Source organism: Arachis ipaensis, chromosome B2, assembly GCF_059453495.1.
Source record: "Arachis ipaensis isolate K30076 ecotype BB chromosome B2, ASM5945349v1, whole genome shotgun sequence".
In the NCBI taxonomy this organism is placed as follows: Eukaryota; Viridiplantae; Streptophyta; class Magnoliopsida; order Fabales; family Fabaceae; genus Arachis; species Arachis ipaensis.
This window is the reverse complement of record NC_142437.1, coordinates 89637674-89653732: the sequence shown is the minus strand read 5'-3', so window position 1 is coordinate 89653732 and position 16059 is coordinate 89637674. Positions and strand designations below refer to the sequence as shown.

Here is a 16059-nt window from a genome sequence, read left to right as displayed (position 1 = left end):
TTTTGTGAAAAAATATATATTATTTTTCATAAAATATATTTACATAGCTAAATAAATGAGAATGAAAAGAAAATTAAAGCCGTCATTGAAGTTAAAATGACCATTTAGTTATTTATTTATTGATTAGAGATGGAGAGGAATGAGGAGGTTGAATTCAAACAGGATGGTTGGTGAAATGGTTGGAAAAAAATAGAGAGAAAATGAGAACTACATGGATATAAATATAACAAAACATAATGATTGATTTAGAATTTTTGATGGAATAGGAACAGAGAAGAAGGAGCAAATGTGCGTGGTGGGTCATGGGTATTTTGGCCAAATAAAATCTCATAAAATACAATATTTTCTATACATTATTTAGCTATAGACAAGTAATAAATTATTAGTTTATATTGTCTTCGTAATATTTTACTAAATTTGTTTATAAAAAAAATTACAGAAAATCCGAGTGATGGTTCCAGTTGTGTGCATTTTGAATCGGTGTTGTCGGACATTACAAATAGCAGCATCAATACAGGTTTTGGATGAATTTTTTTAAAACTTGCTTATGTGAATATGCATTCACTTTATGTATTTTGATTTTCCTACCATTTATTCAATTATAAACTTTAACAGAAAATTTGTTCAAAACTAATGTCTCGAATTATCTTATTAGGTAATAACCCAACACCATATCGACCAAGGTCTCCAACTACTAATCCACACTCTGTAGGTGAAAAAGAATAATGTGCCAATATTAATAGTATTAGAAATTCGGGTATCACACGTGGAGCATATGATAGCCCATGTCATCAGACAAGTCAACAACATCTTCAACAAACATCAAACAATATCGACCAGTTACAAAGCCAACGTATGTTAATATGCTTTTATTACTTAAAGACCAAATATTTAATTTTTCAATTGGTCTATTAAAAACAATCTTCGGTATATGCTATATAATTATTATAGATTTATTGGAACACACAAATCGAATTAGATTGGCCTTCAGTGATGAGATTAACCTTTCATTTGCCTGGAGAGCAAAATATCATCTTTAAAGACGATGATGATCTTGAGAAAATTGTGGAAGAAGAGGAAAAAAATGTACGATGTTCTTAGCATGGATGGAGGCCAATAAAAAATTTGAATCAAGTCAAATTTTGACATATACTGAGTTTCCAAATCAATTTGTTTATGATAGAGAAGCAAGGGAATGACATCCACACAAAAGAGGGTATTCTATCGGGAGGTTAAACTATGTTCCATCGGGTACAGGTGATATTTATTATATGAAAATTTTGTTAGCTGTTCAGAGAGGTTGCACAACATATGAGTCTATTAGGACAATTAATGGAATTACATATTCTAGCTTCCAAGATGCTTGCTATTCCATGGGACTACTGTGCGATGATAGAGAATTCATTACAGCTATTAATGAGGTAGCTGAACTTGCATCTGGTCATCATTTGAGAAAATTATTTGCGATGCTACTGATATCTAATAGCATTAGCAACCCAGAGCGTGTTTGGAATGCAACTTGGACATTATTAGCTGATGGAATACTATATGAGAGGAGAAAAACTTTGAAAAATCAAGATATTTTACTATGTCTTTTTTTATATCAAGATTGTATTCTCTTATTATTTTTATTTTTATTTTTATTAATAATATTAATAGTTTTATTTTGAAATTACTTATTAAATATTTCATAAAACCACCATGTGCTTTTGCTAGTACTAAACATGACTGAGATACTCAATGCTGTTATTACAGACTCTGGTGGTTTTTACTTCCTTTATGGGCATGATGGGTGTGGTAAGACATTTATTTGGAATGAACGTTCTTCTACTATTCAGTTTAGAGGAAAGATTGTTTTAAATGTCGCATCCAGTGGAATTGCGTCTTTACTCCTACCAGGTGATGCGTTTGCATCTTTGCTATTTTAGCTAGTTAGTTTAAGTAGTTTTAGCTTAGTTTCATTCATTTTCTTTGAAATAAACAAGCATTTTAATGAGTTTCACCTCCATGCATTCATGAACCAAGAACTAGGTGAAATTTGGCATAATCCATGCAAATAATTCAAGGAGTTTATAAACAAGTTGGTGTGAATGATTCCCTTGAAAATTATTACATAAGATGGCAAAACTTTGAGGAAAATTCTTTGGTTTATGTTAGGTGATGAAGCAAGAAGGCAATGGAGCAAGAATTGGACCAAGAGAGATTGGGAACATAGCAAGGTGATGGAGCAAGGAGGAACAAGCACGTTGGTAACTTGGAAACCAAGTTGGCAACACCAAAACGTGTGTGCAGCAAGGAGGAAGAATGGGCGTTGTTGGCTGCGTGTTCAGCAACAACTCCAGCAACAACGCCCAACAAATCAAGCTGCCAGGGAGAGGAATGCACGTTGTTCCTGGCGTGTTTTGCCAATAACTTGGGCAACAACGCCAGGAAGCCACCAAAGGAGAAGCATGCATGTTGTTCCTGGCGTGTTTTGCCAATAACTTGGGCAACAACGCCCATGCAAAATGGAGGAGAAGGCATGCACGTTGTTCCTGGTGTTTTGCCAACAACTTGGGCAACAACGCCAGGCAGCCTGACCTTGCTCTCTTCAAAGGAGCATATCTTGAGCTAGAAAACTCCAAATGAGGTGATTTCAATGGCATTGGAAAGAAGACATCAAGAGCTTTCCAACCATATATCATAGCATGGGATTGGAGTTCATTTGAAGACTCAAAAGCTGGCTTTATTCAGAGCCTCAGAGATTAAGGGCGTTGTTGCTGGCGTGTTTTGCCAACAACTTGGGCAACAACGCCAGGCAGCCTGACCATGTCTTCTTCAATGGAACATAACTTGAGCTACAGAGATCCAATTGAGGTACTTTCAGTTGCGTTGGAAAGTAGACATCAAGAGCTTTCCAACCATATATCATAGTCTATAGTAAAGTACAAAATTGAAGCTCAAACCACAGGCAACATCAAGCATAAAAAGTGAAGTAAGAATGAAGAACAAGCCAAGTGTTTGGCAACAACTTGGGCAACAACGCCCAAGCACCATGTCCCACTCCCAGGAAATTGCCATGCATGTTGTCACTGGCGTGTTTTGCCAATAACTTGGGCAACAACGCCAGGCCATTGGGCCAGAGCAATGAGAATGAGCCCTGTTTCCTCTGTTTGACAAGAATTCTTTCATGAAGCAATATTCAACAAGGATAAAGCCCACATTGCTAACCCAATTGAAGATCTCGAAATGAGTCTTAGGACTAGTATAAATAGAGAAGGAGTTTGTACTTTAAAGGGAATTAATTTTAGGACTTTTTGAATATTTTACGTTTTAGGACTTTTACTATTACACTAGCATTTTTACTACTTCTCACCCGTCTTCTATTTTGTTTTTCTTGCAACTTGGAATTTCAGTTTTCAAGAACTTTTTCTTTATTCTTCATTACTCTTCTCTATTCAATTAGAATATTTACTTTTGCACTTGTTGTTGAATTTAGAGCTATGATTCACTAAACCCCATTTTCATTAGGGGGAGGAGCTCTGCTCATTTGAATGGGTTGATAATTTTTTTTTTCTTTCTCAATTCAAGTGGTTCATCCAAGAAGAAACTCTTGTTCTTCAAAGATTCAACTACATTCGAGATAAGGGTTGAATCTACATGAATTATATGGTGAACTTGAGAAAGGAGCCATGTAACTTAGTTTAGAGTTCATCCTTTCATGATTTCTTTGATCAATACACTTTGGGTTGGTATGTGAGATGTAACCTCCCTTAGTTGAGATCCTGGAAGTTGTGTGGCCTTGGATTAGAAATTGAACTTTACCTCTTCTCATGACCAATTAGATCACGAGAGTGGCAATTGATTGTGTTGAAGAGAAATTGAATTGCCAAGAGATTGAGATCCAATTATTCACAATCTGCCATGGATCTATACCCATGATTGAGAAGGAATTGAGTAACATCAATTCATGACAATTTACATCTCTGATCCCTAATGACCTTTCCATCATTAATTCTCATCTCTTTTGTTCTTTAGTTCTTTGAATACCCACTACCCAATTCCCTTCTACATTCTTGTAATTTATCATTCTTGCCATTTACATTCTGTTTCTCTATTTCTTGCAATTTACTCTTCTGCTCTTTAAGATTCTGCAACCTTTACTTTCTTGCAATTTATTTTCCATGTCATTTAAGTTTCTTACACTTTAAGTTTCAGTTATTCAGTTTCATTTTCTTTCTCTATTCTAGTTCTTTAAATTCCTTGCCATTTAAATTTTTGCAATTATGTTCAAAAATCACAAATCTCATGAAATCAAAACCATGTTTGCTTGACTAAATTTCCCATTTAACTAAAGTTGCTTAATCTACCAATCTCCGTGGGATCGACCTCACTCTTAGTGAGTTTTATTACTTGATACGACCCGGTATACTTGCCGGTTGCGCGTTAATATTTTAAAATTTCCGCTTATCAAGTTTTTGGCACCGTTGCCGGGGATTGGCAAAGATTAACAATGATTAAATGAATGGTGGTCTAGATTAAGCATTTTCTTTGTTTTTTTTGTACAGTTCTTTTAATTTTTTTTATTTCTTTTTGACATTAAGGTGTTTGAGTTATTGTCTCACTAAGAAATTCATCTCTGAGATATGAATTTCAATTTTCCTTGGTGTTGTGTTTTACAAAATTCAAATGGAGTTCAACTCATCTTATGATCAAATAAATTTTATGGGATATTACCCATCATCACCAATCTCTAATGGTGGCTGGGAATATCACCAAGAAAATACCAATTCTGAGCACTCCAATTCATGGAGATTTGCTTCAGAGACACAAGATGAGCAAGAGAATCATATGGGATACTTCCCACCACCACAAAATGATTCAAGTCATTATTCTAATGGTGGCTGGGAGTATCACCAAGGAATGAAAGAGCATCCACCCTCACGTCCCAATTTCTCATTTGAAAATTCTTCATCACTTGATTATGCCTCAACACAAAGTTTCCTCCAAAATCCATACAAGTCATCCCATCAATCACACAACTCATTCCACACCCCTCAACACAACTTCACCACAACACATCCATATCACCAAAATTATTCTCAACCTTCATCTCTTAAACCAGCAGATGAGGATTACCTTCAAGCCATTGAAATACATAGAAAACTCCTGGAAAGATACACACAACCCCAATCCTGGAAAGAAATCATCCTCAAAAAGATGAATGGGCCCTTAGAGCAAACAAGGGGGAACTTAGAACCATCAAACAGTGAGAATGAAGACCAATTTGTGGGTGCGGAAGTGGAAAAACAAGAACAAAAGGTCCCTGTGTCAAGTGAAATTACAATGAAGGATGAGGAGCATGAGCCAAGGATTTTACATTCACAAAAGCTACTTGAGGTGACAATGGAATATAAAGATTCCCTCCCAAAAGAATTAGTGGAAAATCATGAAGAAGAAATGGAGGAAGATAATCAAGAGAAGTCACACTCAATTGAAGTGGAGAAGTGCACAGAGGAAGAGCTCATGGAACCACCATTGCAAGGGACTCTTGATGAAGAAATCACTCCAACAATCACACAACCACCAAGACTTGGATTCAAGGAAGTGAAGGCAATTAATAAAAGCACCGAGAAGAGGATTGTGACCAAGCTACAAAGGACAATATTCATGAAGAAGAGAAGGTCAACTACAAGCAATCCTCCCCCCGATCTAGCAAGCAAGCTCAATCAAGCTATTTACAAAAGGAAGCTTGCTGAGGAAAGGCCAAGACAAAGGACACTAGCTGAATCTTTCCCCCCTTTGAGGTCATTCCTCTTACCAAACTAGAAGAATAGGAAGAAAGTGAAGAACAACATGTCAAGCTAGTGACATTAAAAGAGCGCTTGTTGGGAGGCAACCCAACCTGAGGTAGTTTTCTTTTCATAGCTAGTTTAATAAAAAGGTTAATTAGCTTTATCCATATTGCAAGAAGCTAAGTTTGGTGTTGCACACCAAAACAATATAAGGGAGAATGAAGGATTCTAAGTTTGGTGTTCCACCAAAATCTCATCATAAAACATATTCTCACCTTCTGCATAATGCTAGCTTCAAGCATTTAGATAAACTAGTTAACTATTCTGCTGTTTCCTAGTTTTTAGTTCTATTACCCTTGGCAAAGAAAAAAAAGAAGTTCCACATATGGTTGATTTGATGCATGAGAACCATTGGCAAGGTACTAAGTTTGGTGTTCCCACACCAAAGTAAGTTCAAAAGCCCACAAATAATTCATGCATGCTAACTATTTTCTCAAGTGCTTGGGGACAAGCAACTTTCAAAATTCATTGTAGGCAGTCACTTTAATTTTTGGAAGGATTAAGCATCATCAACCAAAGAGGCAAAGAAGGATGTAAAGACCAAAAATGATGATGATAAGGAGTAAAGCAAGTGAACTCCAAAAGGTTGTATTGTTAAGTGATTGTCTTTTATTTAAAACTGTTATGATTGAGAGCAATATTGCACCCCTGCTTGTCTGCTTAGCATAATCCCTTTAAAAGTTCAATAACTAAGATGCTAAATACATCATAGCACCATACTCTTGAGAATTTGCTTACATTTAAGATCTATAAATTACAAACAGAGAACATTCCTTTGAAAAGAATGATTGAGGAGTCAAAAATTTGTTTTGAGGCAAGCAAAAGATTAAGAGAAGTGGTGGTTCTAGTTGTATGATTGTGTATTGAGGTTGCATATTTGTAAAAACCTGCATGGGAGCTCATAGGCAGGAAATAGAGTTCAAAGAAGTATTGTGGAGATTCTCAAATATCTTTTGATCCAAGAAGCAACAAAAGAAAAAAAAAAGAACATGGCAAAAGGCTCTGAGCATCAATTACTAGGAAGAAAAAGAAAGAAATAAGAACTCAAAGAGTTACTATCCTAGTTAAATGCTTGTGGTAGAATTGTGTCAAAGAGAGAGGCTTGAGCAAGTAAATCCTAAGGGGTGCTTCAACACCTAATACCTTAAAACCAACTGGTTTGGGAGTATTGATTGAAAGCTTATCTAAAGAGCCGCTTTGAGACATGACACTTAGAGTCAAGGCCAAAACACAAAAACTATAAGACTGCTTCAAGGTGATTACCTATAGAGAGATTTCCATGATATCATTTGAATGAAAGTCCTAAGATCTAAGACTTCCAAAATGTAGGGACTAATAAGCACTGGAATCCTTACATGAGCATATAATTCAGAGTTCACCCCACTATCACGTAATCACTTCACTCACCAAGGCATTACAAGTTATCCCTCAACTAGTTCCGATTAAAAGAAACCTTTGTGCATAGTTCTTTTCTTGCTTGAGGACAAGCAAGGTTTAAGTTTGGTGTTGTGATGCGTTTGCATCTTTGCTATTTTAGCTAGTTAGTTTAAGTAGTTTTAGCTTAGTTTCATTCATTTTCTTTGAAATAAACAAGCATTTTAATGAGTTTCACCTCCATGCATTCATGAACCAAGAACTAGGTGAAATTTGGCATAATCCATGCAAATAATTCAAGGAGTTTATAAACAAGTTGGTGTGAATGATTCCCTTGAAAATTATTGCATAAGATGGCAAAACTTTGAGGAAAATTCTTTGGTTTATGTTAGGTGATGAAGCAAGAAGGCAATGGAGCAAGAATTGGAGCAAGACAGATTGGGAACATAGCAAGGTGATGGAGCAAGGAGGAACAAGCACATTGGTAACTTGGAAACCAAGTTGGCAACACCAAAACATGTGTGCAGCAAGGAGGAAGAAGGGGCGTTGTTGGCTGCATGTTCAGCAACAACTCCAGCAACAACGCCCAACAAATCAAGCTGCCAGGGAGAGGAATGCACGTTGTTCCTGGCGTGTTTTGCCAATAACTTGGGCAACAACGCCAGTAAGCCACCAAAGGAGAAGCATGCACGTTGTTCCTGGCGTGTTTTGCCAATAACTTGGGCAACAACGCCCATGCAAAATGGAGGAGAAGGCATGCACGTTGTTCCTGGCGTGTTTTGCCAATAACTTGGGCAACAACACCCATGCAAAATGGAGGAGAAGGCATGCACGTTGTTCCTGGTGTGATTTGCCAACAACTTGGGCAACAATGCTAGGCAGTCTGACCTTGCTCTCTTCAAAGGAGCATATCTTGAGCTAGAAAACTCCAAATGAGGTGATTTCAATGGAATTGGAAAGAAGACATCAAGAACTTTCCAACCATATATCATAGCATGGGATTAGAGTTCATTTGAAGACTCAAAAGCTGGCTTTATTTAGAGCTTCAGAGACTAAGGGCGTTGTTGCTGGCGTGTTTTGCCAACAACTTCGGCAACAACGCTAGGCAGCCTGACCATGTCTTCTTCAATGGAACATAACTTGAGCTACAGAGATCCAATTGAGGTGCTTTCAGTTGCGTTGGAAAGTAGACATCAAGAGCTTTCCAACCATATATCATAGTCTATAGTGGAGCACAAAATTGAAGCTCAAACCACAGGCAACATCAAGCATAAAAAGTGAAGTAAGAATGAAGAACAACCCAAGTGTTTGGCAACAACTTGGGCAACAACTTGGGCAACAACGCCCAAGCACCATGTCCCACTCCCAGGAAATTGCCATGCACGTTGTCACTGGCGTGTTTTTCCAATAACTTGGGAAACAACGCCAGGCCATTAGGCCAGAGCAATGAGAATGAGCCCTGTTTCCTCTGTTTGACAAGAATTCTTTCATGAAGCAATATTCAACAAGGATAAAGCCCACATTGCTAACCCAATTGAAGATCTCGAAATGAGTCTTAGGACTAGTATAAATAGAGAAGGAGTTTGTACTTTAAAGGGAATTAATTTTAGGACTTTTTGAATATTTTACGTTTTAGGACTTTTACTATTACACTAGCATTTTTACTACTTCTCACTTGTCTTCTATTTTGTTTTTCTTGCAACTTGGAATTTCAGTTTTCAAGAACTTTTTCTTTATTCTTCATTACTCTTCTCTATTCAATTGGAATGTTTACTTTTGCACTTGTTGTTGAATTTAGAGCTATGATTCACTAAACCCCATTTTCATTAGGGGGAGGAGCTCTGCTCATTTGAATGGGTTGATAACTTTTTTTTTCTTTCTCAATTCAAGTGGTTCATCCAAGAGGAAACTCTTGTTCTTCAAGGATTCAACTACATTCGAGAGAAGGGTTGAATCTACATGAATTATATGGTGAACTTGAGAAAGGAGCCATGTAACTTAGTTTAGAGTTCATCCTTTCATAATTTTTTTGATCAATACACTTTGGGTTGGTATGTGAGATGTAACCTCCCTTAGTTGAGATCCTCGAAGCTGTGTGGCCTTGGATTAGAAATTGAACTTCACCTCTTCTCATGACCAATTAGATCACGAGAGTGGAAATTGATTGTGTTGAAGAGAAATTGAATTGCCAAGAGATTGGGATCCAATTATTCACAATCCGCCATGGATCTATACCTATGATTGAGAAGGAATTGAGTAACATCAATTCATGACAATTTACATCTCTGATCCCTAATGACCTCTCCATCATTAATTCTCATCTCTTTTGTTCTTTAGTTCTTTGAATACCCACTACCCAATTCCCTTCTACATTCTTGCAATTTATCATTCTTGCCATTTACATTCTGTTTCTCTATTTCTTGCAATTTACTCTTCTGCTCTTTAAGATTCTGCAACCTTTACTTTCTTGTAATTTATTTTCCATGTCATTTAAGTTTCTTATACTTTAAGTTTCAGTTATTCACTTTCATTTTCTTTCTCTATTCTAGTTCTTTAAATTCCTTGCCATTTAAATTTTTGCAATTATGTTCAAAAATCACAAATCTCATGAAATCAAAACCATGTTTGCTTGACTAAATTTCCCATTTAACTAAAGTTGCTTAATCTACCAATCTCCGTGGGATCGACCTCACTCTTAGTGAGTTTTATTACTTGATACGACCCGGTATACTTGCCGGTTGCGCGTTAATATTTTAAATTTTCGCGTATCACCAGGTGGCAGAATGGCTCATTCTAGATTTTCAATACCCATTACAATTACTGATTAATCTACTTGCAATATCAAGCATGGCAGTTTGAAGGCTGAGCTGCTCATCCAAAGTAGCTTAATAATTTGGGATGAAGCTCCAATGCTCAATAAAATGTGCTTTGAAGCACTTGATCGGATGCTTAGGGATCTTATGTCAATTACTGATCAACATAAGACACATCAACCATTTGGTGGTAAGGTTGTTGTTCTAGGAGGTGATTTCAACAAATACTTCCGATGATTCCGAAAAGGAGTAGACACGATATATTGACATCAGCTATTAACTCATCCCATCTGTGGTCGTTTTGTAAGGTTCTGAAACTGCATACAAGCATGAGGCTTATAATGTCTTCTTCAAATCAAGATAAAGGTGAAATGAAGAGATTTTCTAATTGGATACTTGATGTTGGAAATGGAAATATTAGTTCTGTTGTTGGTGATGAATCAGAAATTGAAATTCCACATGATCTATTGATTACAACTACTGATGACCCTCTCTTTCATTTGGTAGACTTTGTATATCCAAATTTTTTGCAAAACATGTCAGATTAGAGGTATTTTCAGAGTAGGGCAATTCTTGCACCCACGCTTGAGAGTGTCGAGAAGGTAAATGATTTTATCTTGACAATCTTTCCATGGATGGAAAAGGAGTATTTGAGTTCTGATACAACATGTCAAGATTATGAGAATGAAGATGTACAACAAGAGTGGTTCACACCAGAGTTCCTAAATGACATCAAATGTTCAGGACTACCCAATCACAAGTTGACTTTGAAGTCAGGAGTCGCTGTAATACTACTGCGAAACATAGACCAGACTTCAGGTTTATGCAACGGGACAAGATTAATAGTTAATGAACTTGGCAGCAACGTAATTGGAGTGACGGTAGTGACCGGTAAAAATATTGGAGATAAAGTGTACATTCCAAGAATGAACTTGATCTCTTCAAATTCAGGGTTCCCATTTAAGTTTCAACGGAGACAATTTCCATTAACAGTATGCTTTGCAATAACCATTAACAAGAGTCAGGGTCAATCATTATCACATGTAGGACTTTACTTGCCAAAATCAGTGTTCACCCATGGACAACTTTATGTTGCTTTGTCAAGAGTTAAGAGTCGCAGTGGCCTCAGGGTTTTAATTCTAGACGAAGACAGCAATCTAAAGTCATCAACAACAAATGCCATGTTCAAAGAAGTTTTTAATAATATTTAGGTAAGAATAATATTATTTTCATTTTAATAGCATGTTATGATTTACACTTTTGTATAAATATTTACTATAGATATAACAAATTTATCTATAACTCTGTTTTCAGATTTGAGATGAAATGTGTAACAAGGAGCACAACATCATATGCCAATTCCTTTTCTAATGAAGTTAGTAAGATACTAGGTTGTCGATAAATTTTTATTAGCCTTTTGATATAAAATTTAGTGTAAAATTGATATGCTATTATTACAGTTATATATGTTCTTATTTTTTTCATGTCTCCCTCCTTATGGTTCAAGAATATTATAGACTTTAAACTCTTCTATTTGCTTTTTACTTTGAATAAAGATAAAACAGCATATTCAGTACGTTTATTATATAATGACGATGATCGTGTTATACTAAACTCAAAAAATTTATATTTATAAAATATTATTTTTAATTTAACATGTCAAATTTAAATATAAACCCGTGCATCGCATGGGTTTAATACTAGTTAAAGATGTAAAGCTATTTTGCGTATCATTTCTAAATTCACAACCCTGTTTTGCGTCTCTAAGTCAACATTTGACAAAAAAAAAAAAAAACAGTTGCCATTGTAGCAAAATAGTGATAACTGAATAATATATTTCAAAACAATGACAATTTAGTATTTAATTCTAAAAACCAATGTTTTCAAAATTGGACTAAATTAGTCGGTCCAACCTGTCTGACTGTGAACCATTTGTATATTTAGTTCGATCTATTAGAGAACCACTAATTGTAAACACTGCTAAAAACCATTGAACCGGCTAAGAACTTATCGATTTTCAGAATCCCACCCAATGTGATGTCATTTTGGATTAGAAAAAAATACAGAAATTGAAAAAAAAGGAAAAAGAAGCCCCAATCTCACTCATTCATGAACCCTCGGTCTCCACTTCAAAGCATTTAACATTGTTCTTACCTCTCTCAAAGAAAGAAAAGAATTGACAATATTGGCCGTTCGTCGCACTTTGTCCGCAAGAAAGGAGGAGGCAGAACACCCCACACACACAAGGGTTCTATCTATTGCATGACTATCACCAAGATTCGAACCCGAATGCAACATATTAAGAGACAATGCATATAGCCACTCAACCAAAGCCCTAGTTGCATATTAGTGTAAAACTTTTGGTTAGTATTTGGACTATTGGGCCAGTGTCCCTTTATTATTGTTACCCCTTCTCTTTTTTAAAACAACTATAAAACCCAAATAAAAATACAGTCGAGGGGTGAAAACAGCTTAGGTTAGGCCAAGCCAGACTTTGCTCTTAACAGGCCTAACCTGTCATGTATTTAATTGGCCTGAACCTATCTTGTAGCCTGCTATAGACTTTTTTTTTTAAGTATTAAGCCTGGCCTGGTTTGAAACCTGTTAAAAGGCTTAATAAATTTTTTTATAACAATAAAATTATTATTTAAAAAAACTATTTTTTAATAAAAATATTTATATGCAATATGTCATATTTAATAATTATAAGAAATTTTAAACTTTTAAAGTATTTAAAATATACAAAAATATTAATAAAAAATACAATAAATTTAAAATATTTTATAATTTTGTTAATAATCAAAAAATTATTTATATATTTAATTATGTGTTAACAGGCCCAGATAGGCCTGACAGGCCAATAAGACTAATTAGTGAACTTGGACTTGGCCTATTAACATGTTAAGGCTTTTACAAGAACTTGTGCTTTGCCTATTTTATAACAGGTCAGGCCAGACCAGGCTAAACATAGGCCAAGCTAAGCTAAACACAGGTCATGATGTAGGTCTTTAGCAGGCTGCCTGGCCTTTTTCCACCCCTACCAAGTCGTGAATACAACACCAACGTAACTAGGTCAGTTAGAAAATTACGACCAACACCAAAAATAATAAAAATAATTATGACCAAAGAAAAAAAATAGGTAAGTAGTTATTAGAATTACAATTAAAGGGTTTTAATTATCTTATTATCATAAATTTTTTATCCTTATTTATTTAATATACAATTAAATATATAAACCTCTTATTTTTATTATAATTAGATGATTAATATAGTTAAATTCCAGTTAAATTAGATGATGTCTTTTACTATATAATTAAGTATCTTATCTAACCATTTCTTCTATTATTTTATTATGGGCAATTTACTCATTTAAATTGTTTAGAGAAAAACATTATCGGATTATAACTTTTGAATATGCAGACGCAAATGCTTTTGCAATTATATATAAACCGCAATAGGGTACCACGGTTTAGGGTATTTGATGAACCATTATTTTATGACTTATTTTGGATCAAATTGAGTGGATTTTGTTAACTATTCTCATGTTTATTCATACAAATAGCATGGTTTTGAGATTTCTTCCTAATGATGTATTATAGTGCAAAACATGCTTCTTAGGCCCTAAAAATACTAAAACTCAATCCTCTCTTATTACCATTCGATGTCGTGATGCGTTTGCTCAGTGATTACAGGATTTATAGAGCAGGAATGGCATGGAGGATGAAGAGGAAGCATGTTCAAGTGGAAGGAACACAAAAAAAATTGAAGTTCTAAGAAACTGGAACCGACGCGGGCGCACGGTTGAAGTGCACGCGTGACCCAGCCATCTTCCAAGCGACGCGCACGCATCGCTGAAGCGTGCGCGTGACCAGGAGTATCGTCCACCGACGCATATGCATGACTGATGCACACGCGTGACCAGAGAAAAGTTCAGACGATGCGTACGCATGACTGACGCGTACACCTAAGAAGCGTCACGTGCTGCAATAACAGAAATGTGCTGGGGGCAATTTTTGGATCCTTTTTGGCCCAGTTTCAAGCCCAAAAATGAGAACTAGAGGCAGGGAATGGAGCTAGACAGGGGGGATTTTCACTTTAGTTTTAGTTTTAAATTAGTTTTTAAATTAGTTTTTAAATTCTAGTGAGAGAAAGACTCACCTCTCTCTAGGGTTTTGGTTCTTAGCTCATTTCACTTGGATTTGGATGCTCAAAACTGTTACTACGTTCAACCTTAGTCATTCTTCTCATAGTTTGACTCTTTAATTCCTTTATTACTCTTTTCAATTTGATTACATTGAACTCATGTTTGGATCTTATTACCTTTAAATTTCGTTAATGCATTGAGTTATTTTTCTTATCCATTGTTATTGTTTATTATATTATTGTTGATTGTTGTTAGTGATAATTCGAATTGAGTTAATTCTTCATTTTCATTATGTCTCTTATTCATACCCACCAAGTGTTTGAGGAAATGTCACCCATGATTATGGAGTAGATTTCCTTGATTGGCTCTGGGGTTGAGGAATTGGAGCCCCTTGAGTTGCTATACTTAGGTGTTGAATGGTGATGGGGGATTGCTAATTAGCTTGAACCTTACTAACTCTAGTATTTCTCTACGAAATAACTAGGACTTGTGAGTTAAAGTTAATTGAATTCTCTTGACTTTCCCTGAATTGTTAGAGGATAACTAAGTGAGAGCAATCCACTTTTACTATTACACTTATGGGAAACAATGAGGATAGTACTTCCAATTCTCACCCCTAGCCGAGCCCTTTTTTTTTACATTGATTAATTGTCAAATTTCTCGTTAGCATTCATTGCTTTAATAGTTATTTAATTTCCTTGCACTCAACTTTCAAAAACACCAAAAGAATTCTAACCAATAATTTTCATCTTGTGTCAACTCCTAGGGATATGACCCGGAATTTTACTCCCGGTTATTGGTTTTAATTGTGACACACACTTCTAACTCTGATTAGCGGATATATCGTCAGTTAAGACTATACTTACGGCGTTTAAATTTGAAAAATCTCTTTTGGTAATTCTTGACCGTCATTTATCCACTATCAATTTTTGGCGCCGTTGCTGGAGAGTTGCATATGCGTGCCTTATTATTGGTTGGTGTAAATATTTTCTTATTTGAATAATTTTATTTTGTGTTTATTTTCTAGTTGGTTATTAGTAGTATATATTAGTTATTTTGCTTAATATCTCTTATTTTCATGAGCTCTATGTTTCTTTGTTGAATGACGCATTCATTACCGGATCCGAGCTTAGCCACATTTGATCCGGAAATCGAAAGAACTTTATTACGTATTAGGCAAGCTCCGCATCGGTTAGCCTCCGAGGGTGGTGAAGGGTTTCCGCTAATTCACCTATCTTACCTAAGGTTGAATCTGAAGCGTCATTTGAGGAAGAAACTAACTCCTCTTCACTGATTCTACTGATAGCTCTTCTATTGATTTAGGTACCAACACTATGGCCGTTCCTAGAAGAATCACTCTCAAGGAAGCCGGTGCTCCAGATTTTACTCTACAACCTCTTCAAGTGCATCATCTGGATTTGAATGCTAATTTTGTGCTCAAGACCGCCTTGATCAATTTGCTTCCCAAGTTCCATGGTCTTCCCACTCAAGACCCGATTAAACACCTTAGAGACTTTCAAGGTGTATGCTCAACTACTAGGCGAGAGGGCTCCGATGAAGTTGCTATATGGGTTTTTGCCTTCCCATTCTCTCTTGAGGGAAAGGAAAAGGAATGGTTCTACACTCTACCTGATACTGTTGTCAGCAATTGGGACTTGCTTTGAATGGAATTCCTAGACAAATTCTTCCCTCCAGAAGTGACAGATAAGCTGAGAAAAGAGATCTCGTGCATCATTCAAGGCGAATTGGAAACTCTCTATGAGTATTGGGAGCGCTTTAGGAAGCTCCTTGATTCGTGCCCCCATCACATGATTGACCAGTTGGTGTTAATTAGTTACTTTTTCCAAGGCATGAAGTCTCAAGATAAAACCCTCTTGGATGCTGCGAGTAATGG

At 35.9% G+C, this 16059-nt stretch overlaps 1 protein-coding gene across 1 annotated transcript; it reads left to right on the top strand.

Annotated features, from left to right (window-relative positions):
- Nucleotides 1–785: 785 nt before the first annotated feature.
- On the top strand, nucleotides 786–11232 carry LOC110269246 (uncharacterized). Its single transcript, XM_088505958.1, has 9 exons — nucleotides 786–857; nucleotides 952–1086; nucleotides 1184–1257; nucleotides 1352–1611; nucleotides 1717–1899; nucleotides 2158–2249; nucleotides 10055–10216; nucleotides 10330–10524; nucleotides 10666–11232. Exons 1-9 carry the CDS (start codon nucleotides 786–788, stop codon nucleotides 11230–11232), a joined length of 1740 nt encoding a protein of 579 aa, XP_088362084.1.
- Nucleotides 11233–16059: the final 4827 nt, after the last annotated feature.